The following is a 9,032-nucleotide window of genomic DNA, read 5'->3' on the forward strand; positions in this document are numbered from 1 at the left end:
AGACCGGAAGAGAAACGATTTTCTTCTTCTTCTGTAGAATATCCGGCAGTCGAGATTCACCGGCGGCGCTTTTCTGCCACCTACCGGCGGATAAATGTATACACCAACTAAATCTGCAGGTTAACTTGGAAATAATTAAATATTCTCAGACAAAGAAAACATAATGAATAAAATGTAGGTATTCACTTCACAAAATGCTTATTTTGTTTTCATTTATGTGCAAAAAATGAATCTGTTTTTGATTTATACAATAAATACATTAAATTAAATAGTTTATGACACGAATGTAAATTTAAAGACAAGCAAACCAAACCAAACAAATAAAAGGAACAATTATTCAAACAGATAACATTTTAAAAGCATTTTTTAAAACAAAGGATTGAATAGTTTAAACAGGTACTTTTAGTCACTTTAAGAAAACAGAAAATACATTTTTGTTTAGTATTAAATTATGATATTAAAGGCGTGTTTTTTAGGTTTTTATTCATCTGTAAAACCATCAGATTGCCTATTAGGATGTCATAATTGAAAATATTTGAATTGAAGATTAATCAATAAAGTGAATATTTTAAGGGAGCATTTGGTCAAAACAATCTTTAACCTATAAATCATAACCTTCATTTAAAGAGCATATTTATATATTATATATATATACATATATATATTTATATATATATATATATATATATATATATATATATATATATATATATATATATATATTATATATATATTATATTTATATTTATTATCATCTCTCAATAATCACCTTGTTATTGATTAAACACATTTTCTGTTAAATATCAGAATCCTCTTAAATCAAATAAAAATCTCTCAAACTCAGATTTCAGTGAATAATTAACTTTGTATTTCACTGTTTACCGGAAGTGCCTCTCTCAAGATCGATGCATCCGATCACATGATACCGGAAACCGGGTAGAACATTTCAAAATTAAAGTCTTTAAGATTTAATTCGGATTCCTTGAAAATGAACTGACCATCAGGCTCCAACCCAAAAGATCTCATTCATCACATAAGAGAGAGAAAGTTACATATTTTATTATCTATAAATCATTTTATATCAAATCTAATCGAACATAAAAACAGAAAACACGTGTGTATTTTAATTTTAATCTGTAATAATAATGCATCATATCTTCATAACTTATTCCAACGTTTCCCCTGTACGAACAAAGTAACCGCAGCTGTTCGATAAACAAAGGAGAGTAAAATAATAAACATCATCTACTGTGGAAAACATCAAATGATGAACAATCAGAAGAATACCTCAAAATGATTACAGTCCAAATCCTGATGAAGATGATGATGGTGATGATGGTGGTGATGATGATGATGATGATGATGATGATGATGATGATGATGATGATGATGATGATGATGATGATGATGATGATGATGGTGATGATGATGATGATGATGGATGATGATGATGATGATGATGATGATGATGATGATGATGATGATGATGATGATGATGGTGATGATGATGATGATGATGATGATGATGATGATGATGATGATGATGATGATGATGGTGGTGATGATGATGATGATGATGATGATGATGATGTGATGATGATGATGATGATGATGGTGATGAAGATGATGATGGTGATGATGAAGATGATGATGATGATGATGATGATGATGATGGTGATGATGATGATGATGATGATGATGATGATGATGATGATGATGATGATGATGGTGATGATGATGATGATGATGATGATGATGATGGTGATGATGATGATGATGATGATGATGATGGTGATGATGATGATGGTGATGATGATGATGATGGTGATGATGATGATGATGATGATGATGATGATGATGATGATGATGATGATGATGATGATGATGATGATGATGATGATGATGATGAATGATGGTGATGATGAAGATGATGAAGATGATGATGATGGATGATGATGTGATGATGAGATGATGATGGTGATGATGATGATGATGGTGATGATGATGATGATGGTGATGATGATGATGGTGATGATGATGATGATGATGATGATGAAGATGATGATGATGATGATGATGATGATGATGATGATGATGATGATGATGATGATGATGATGATGATGAAGATGATACAGTAGATCACGTTTTCATACTTCAGTGTTTTTCTTCTGCAGCTTAACATAACTCTTGTGTTATTCAGGTTAATCTCACTCACTTGTGTTATTCAGTGTTATTCAGGTTAATCTCACTCACTTGTGTTATTCAGGTTAATCTCACTCACTTGTGTTATTCAGGTTAATCTCACTCACTTGTGTTATTCAGGTTAATCTCACTCACTTGTGTTATTCAGGTTAATCTCACTCTTTGTTGCTCCTGTGAACAGCTGGCTGCTGTCCCTGACATCTGTTGGTGTTTTACTTTGAAGGTCTGGCCGGATGCTCTCCCCGGTACCGTGCGTGGGTCTTGACCCGGTCCTGGAGCTCCGAGGAGAAGCTGCTGATGGACCCGTGAGTGATGGATGCGTGAAGGCCGTGAATACAACAAGAGCCGGTCTGTTGTCCGGAGCTTCTCCCCACCAGGTAACCTGACTCACCTGCGTCCGGAATGACGTCATGTGACCTTATCATGACGCTGATCAATAATCAATACAGTCATGTTGGTCATTCTGCTGCTGATCATCATCTTCATCCTCCTCCTCATCTTCATCCTCCATCTTCATCATCCTCATCCTCATCCTCCTCATCCTCATCCTCATCCTCATCCTCCTCATCCTCATCCTCCTCATCCTCCTCATCCTCCTCATCCTCATCCTCATCAGGTTTAATGTATTCAGAGGTTCTGTGTAATAATGTGTTAATATGTCTCCTGATAGAAACAGATCAATGTTTCCTTAAACTACTAATATGACTAAATACTCTGCTGACGTTCACTAGAATAAGACATTAATAAATCAATAATTATCCTTTTATCTGAATTTATTCTCAAACTCAAATAAGAAAAAAAGATCCCTTTAATTTCTTTAAAAAATAAATAAACGTTTTAAATGTTCTTTAATTTTAAAGCTGAACAAAGTCTTATTTTAGATATTTTGTGGTGCAAACAATAATAATAAAAAACAGATTTATTATGAATATAAGTAAACAGTCTTTAACTTTGAATTCACAGAGAAATTAAAATGTTTCCTGCTGCAGTGAAATGTTTATTATCATTTATTATCTTTCCATGTAGTTATGTAATAAGTGACTTTATGAGCGGACAGTAAACATGTTCTGTTGGTGTAAAACCTGATGTACATTTGATAGTATAAGTATACAAAGTACACACTGGGATACAAGCTGTACGTTTTCCTTTAAATATTAAAAGTTTAATCATAAAAGTATTTTATGAATCTGTGTTATTCTGTGTGTGTGTGTGTGTGTGTGTGTGTGTGTGTGTGTGTGTGTGTGTGTGTGTGTGTGTGTGTGTGTGCAGCATCATGTTGGCCAGGAAGGGCCTCCTGCTGGACGGGTTCCTGCTGACCCGTCTGGCTGAGGACCAGAACCAGCGGAACCGCGTCCGGTCCAGATCTCAGAAGGCCCGCTTCATCACCAAGACCGGGTCCTGCAACGTGGCCCACAAGAACATCATGGAGCAGGTCCGTTTCACTGCAGTACTCTCACAGTACAAGTACTCAGACTCTTTCAGGGTCAATGTTGGGTCTAAGTTTAGCAGAACTATTTTTATATCAAACTCTGAATCCTTTGAAACATTAAAAAGTGAAATTCTTCTTAACAAAAACAAAGTCATGCCTCCTTTTGAGAGGAAGGTTTGTAATTCATAAATGATGTATTATTATTATAGATTAAACTACCAGCAGGATATGAAGTCGTTAAAATGAGCTCCACCTTTAAAGAGATGAACGATTTGATGCATCAATAATGAAATATTTATTATTCTGCAATATGAGAGCTGATAACGTTGGTTCCTTAAAGGAACAGTGTTCAGCATTTAGAGGATCTATTGTTATGTGATATTCACAATATGTTTTCTTCGGTGTTAAATCACCTAAACAATAAGAGCGTTGTGTCTTTGTTACATCAGAGATGTTTTTATCGACATAATGAGCCGCCATGTTTCTACAGTGGAGCAACTGACTGCTATCTGAAACTTCACCACTAGAGGTGGTTCACCCCCCTCTACCGGCAACATGCCGAGGTGTCCTTGAGCGAGACACCTAACCCCCAAAACTGCTCCCCGGGCGCTGCATCGCAGCCCACTGCTCCTCCGGGATGCTCCAATGCAGAGAAGCAAATGTCCCCATTGTGGGACTAATAAAGGCTTAATTATTATTATTATAGAGGGCGCCAGATCCTTTAAACTGGACCTCTACGTTTATTTTGATTCTCACACTTTTGTACTTTTACTTACACAAATAGTTATTTCATTTATCAGTCATCATAACTGTGTCACAATATCAGTTGAACAGAAGAGAAATCTAGAAACGAGTTGAGGAGAGCAGGTTTGATTTAAAGAAGGAAACTTACAACAGGACGGAAAAACACAAAGGCTGAAACAGGAAACAGACTGGAGATCAAGAGACCGATCGACTGCTGAAACACATGTGTGATAGAAAAATAAACCCAAATATAACTCATGAGGAGAGGAACTTTCAAAATAAAACAGGAATCTAAACCACACCAATAACCCTCGGATCATAACAAACCAATCACACTGATGAACGATTCATTCAGGACTAAATCATCTGAGTCGGGCTTCCGATTCTAAATCTTTTTTTCCTGTATTCATGAATGATTCTCATGAATCTAATAACGTAGAGATGCTTTGAGTCTCCCTCTGTTCGGTGTTCCTCATGTTGCTCTCTTCTTCTTCTTCTTCATCTTCTTCTTCTTCTTCTTCATGGTGTGTTCAGGGTCGCTTCCTGCAGGACGTCTTCACCACCATGGTGGACCTGAAGTGGCAGCACTCCTTCTTGATCTTCACCTCGGCCTTCCTCTGCTCCTGGATGCTGTTCGCTATGATCTGGTGGCTGCTGGCCTTCGCTCACGGAGACCTGGAGCCCCGCGACCCCAACAGCGAGCCGGGCCCCGTGCCCTGCGTCACCGCCATCCACTCCTTCACCTCCGCCTTCCTCTTCTCCATCGAGGTCCAGGTGAGAATTCAGACCGAACCGGTGTGTTTGTGGTCGCGGTGTGAACGCTGACCTTCCGTCTGCTGCAGGTGACCATCGGGTTCGGGGGCCGGATGGTGACGGAGGAGTGTCCTCTGGCCATCACCGTGCTGATCATCCAGAACATCCTGGGTCTGATCATCAACGCCGTGATGCTCGGCTGCGTCTTCATGAAGACGGCGCAGGCCAACCGCCGCGCCGAGACGCTCATCTTCTCCAGGAACGCCGTCATCGCCTCTCGGAACGGACGTCCCACCTTCATGTTCAGAGTCGGAGACCTGAGGAAGAGTATGATCATCTCTGCCACCGTCCAGCTGCAGGTGACACGAACCTCCAGAAGTTATCAACACCATGTTGAGTCCTGAAGCTTAAAGTCTTAATATTTAGGAATCAAACCTGGTTCAGCTGCAGAGAATCACAGTCACACTCATGTTTACATCAGTTTGACAGCAGAACACAATGAGTTGATGGTTCTGTAGTATTCAGTATTTAATATCATTCATATCATTCAGAAGAGTCTCACAGTGGATCTTCTCTGTTCAGCCTTACAGAGTTAAGCTCAACGCTGAAGTCCAGCTGAACCGTAACAGCAGCACCTGAGAGTTCTGCTTCTCCTGCAGAATGATTCTTTAAGAGACACAAAACCATCATACAGCGACAAAGAAAACTACAAAACGACCAAAAAGAGGGAAAAACAAACACAATAGACACAAAATAAGCTCTAAAAGAGGTGCAAGACATCTACACAAAAACTCCAAATGACCACAAAGAGACTAATATAACTGCAGAGAAACACAAAAGGACTACAAGGAGACTCAATACAACTACAAAAAGAAAAAAACTACTACAAAGAGACAAAAAATACAACAAAGAGACCAAAACAACGGTTGAAAGCAGGAGTAGCTGTTTCCCTTGTTTCCTGTCTTTATGCTAAGCTAAGCTTAACGTAAACAGACACGAGAACATCCATCTCTATCTGACAGGAAGCACAAAATGTCAAACCCTTCCCTTCATCAGAAGGTTTTCCTGGCTGGAGACACTCGTTCTCAGTTTGAAATGTTCTGACTGAGGTTCTTCCCCGTCAGGTGATCCGGCGGACGGTGACGGCGGAGGGCGAGGTGATCCCGGTGTGCCAGCTGGACATCCAGGTGGAGAACCCTCTGAGGAGCAACGGTATCTTCCTGGTGTCTCCTCTGATCATCAGCCACACCATGGAGAGAGGGAGTCCTCTGTACGAGCTCTCCGCACAGTCGCTGGCCTCCGAGGACCTGGAGATCCTCGTCATCCTGGAGGGTCAGGACCCACGTAGACCAGATCCAGATAGGAACCATAAATACTGACATAGTTCTACTGATCGAACGCCTCAGATATTTACCTTTGGAACCAAAGTTCCTCCTCTGCTGAGTTTAATTTATTCAGACTTTAATATAAAAGTGAAGATAAAAGTTTATTTTTATAAAAGAAGAATCTGAATCTAAATATTTGTTGATTACTTGATTACTTGATTTATTGATTGACAGAAAATTATATAGATTTTTTATAAGTGTAGCAACAAAGCATTAAAATTACAAAATATTAGTATTGAATTTTATTATTTTATTTTTTATTATTTAAAATGATAAAAAAGGATATATTCATTTGTCAAACACAGTACTGGAGGGAACTTAAAACATTGAAAATTATAGATTTAAGAATGAAAATAGCACATTTGACAGAATATTAAAAAGAATTATGACATTTTTTAATATTAAACACTTTCACATAGTGTAATATTTATATATAATTATGTTATATATAATATCATATTATATATAACGTAATTATTTATAATATGATAGTATATATAATATGGTAGTATATATAATACTATATTAATATACTATCATTTTATATATATTATAATATTATAATATTATATATATAATATTAAATATAATATATATAATATTAAAAATAATATTAAATATAATATTATATATACTATTAAAAATAATATTAAAGGTAATATTAAATATAATATTATATATAATTAAAAATAATATTAAAGGTAATATTAAAGGTAATATTAAATAAAATATTAAATATAATATTATATAAATATTAAATATTATATTAAATATAATATTAAATAAAATATTAAATATCATATTAAATAAAATATTAAATATAATAATATAATATTAAATATCATATTACATATATTATATGTAATATGATATATAATATTACATATAATATTATATGTAATATTATATATATATTATAATATAATATAATGATATATGATAGTATATATAATATCGTATTATTTATTATATTTAATTATATTTAATATAATATTATATTTAATATTATATTATCATCATATAACAAAAGTGTTTGTATTTCAGTATGTCATGCTAACTCTGAGACAGGAAGTGAACCTGTTGTGTCTCTTCTCAGGTGTGGTGGAGACCACAGGGATCACCATGCAGGCCCGGACCTCCTACACCCCCGAGGAGATCCTGTGGGGGCGGCGCTTCGTCTCCATCATGACGGAGGAGGACGGCCGTTACTGCGTCGACTACTCAAAGTTCGGCAACACGGTTCAGGTGAAGATGTCGTCGCTCAGCGCCAAGGAGCTGGACCAGATCCGGGGGGTCCAGGAGGGGGGGTCCTCGGACCCCGTCAACCTGCAGGGCTGGGGGCTGGTCCGGGCCGGGAGAGGGGGCTTCCGTAGAGGGGGGGGCCGGGCCTGTGATGGCTCCACCGCCCCCCCGCCCTGGTACGCCCAATCAGAGCAGCCGCAAAGAGAGGCGGAGCATAAAGGGAAGAAGAAGAAGGTTCAGCTGGAGGAGATTGGACGACAGATGGAAGAGGACGTACTGGGAGAGACCAGCTACTGAGGACCAGTAAAGACTTCATACTGGGAGAGACTGAGGACCAGTAAACACACTTCATACTGGGAATAAACATTAAGACCAGTTCAGACTGGATCTCTGTGTCTCAGTGAAGACAGAAGCAGAAAGAGGTGTGAATCCTACGACAGATGAAGGACGTCACAGAGAGCTGCTGGATCGATTCCTGAACCACAGACATGAGTCAGTATTTTCACATTTCTGATTGGACGTAGTCATCATGATGTCACCTGGTTGTATAGAAGTCTTTAAAGTGAAGTCAAAGCTTCCTGTGTTAAAGCTGCATTCTCTCTCCTGTCCACCAGGGGGCGACTCCTCTGGTTGTATAGAAGTCTATGAGAAAATGACTCTACTTCTCTCTTGATTTATTCCCTCAGTAAACATTGTAAACATGAGTTTATGGTCTCAATCTCTAGTTTCAAGTCTTCTTCAATACAGCATGATGTTCATTTAGTAAATGATGCTCCATTTAGAGTCAAACAGACCATAAAGCAGGGGATGCTTTAGGGCGGGGCTACACACTGACTGACAGGTCCACACCAGAGACGTATACGGCGTCTCTACCTCACTCCTCCTCAGTCCATATATGGTCACTTCCTGTTCACTGCAAAAAACCAAGATGGCGACGGCCAAAACACCGAGCTCGAGGCTTCAAAACATCCACAAACCAACATCATAACGACTACGTCCTCTTCTTATAAACAGTCTGTTGTTTTTGCCGTTCTGATTAAAACACAACTCCCACATTTTTTAAATAAAACGGCGTGGAGTAAAACGTGGAGTAAAACGTGGAGTAATCTGGACTCTAGGAGCCGTTGTGTGTTTTCACATAAGAGATTTTAGCGTTTAGTTATCTGATATCATATGATGAGGAGTGAACCAGTGATGATGACTTCCTGTTGGACTACAGAAATACGTCCTCCCTTCAGCTCTTTATTGAACTTTAAAATGTTTTCAAAGATGTAAA

The 9,032-nt window shown here is 37.9% G+C and overlaps 1 protein-coding gene across 1 annotated transcript; it reads left to right on the forward strand.

Annotated features, from left to right (window-relative positions):
• The first annotated feature begins 3,476 nt into the window (after positions 1-3,476).
• Positions 3,477-8,053, forward strand: kcnj11l (potassium inwardly rectifying channel subfamily J member 11, like). Its single transcript, XM_054620533.1, has 5 exons — positions 3,477-3,635; positions 4,911-5,150; positions 5,219-5,488; positions 6,254-6,461; positions 7,611-8,053. The coding sequence occupies exons 1-5, from the start codon at positions 3,477-3,479 to the stop codon at positions 8,051-8,053; spliced, it is 1,320 nt and encodes a 439-aa protein (XP_054476508.1).
• The last annotated feature ends 979 nt before the right edge of the window (positions 8,054-9,032 follow it).

The sequence above is a fragment of the Anoplopoma fimbria genome, chromosome 19 (assembly GCF_027596085.1).
Source record: "Anoplopoma fimbria isolate UVic2021 breed Golden Eagle Sablefish chromosome 19, Afim_UVic_2022, whole genome shotgun sequence".
NCBI lineage: Eukaryota > Metazoa > Chordata > Actinopteri > Perciformes > Anoplopomatidae > Anoplopoma > Anoplopoma fimbria.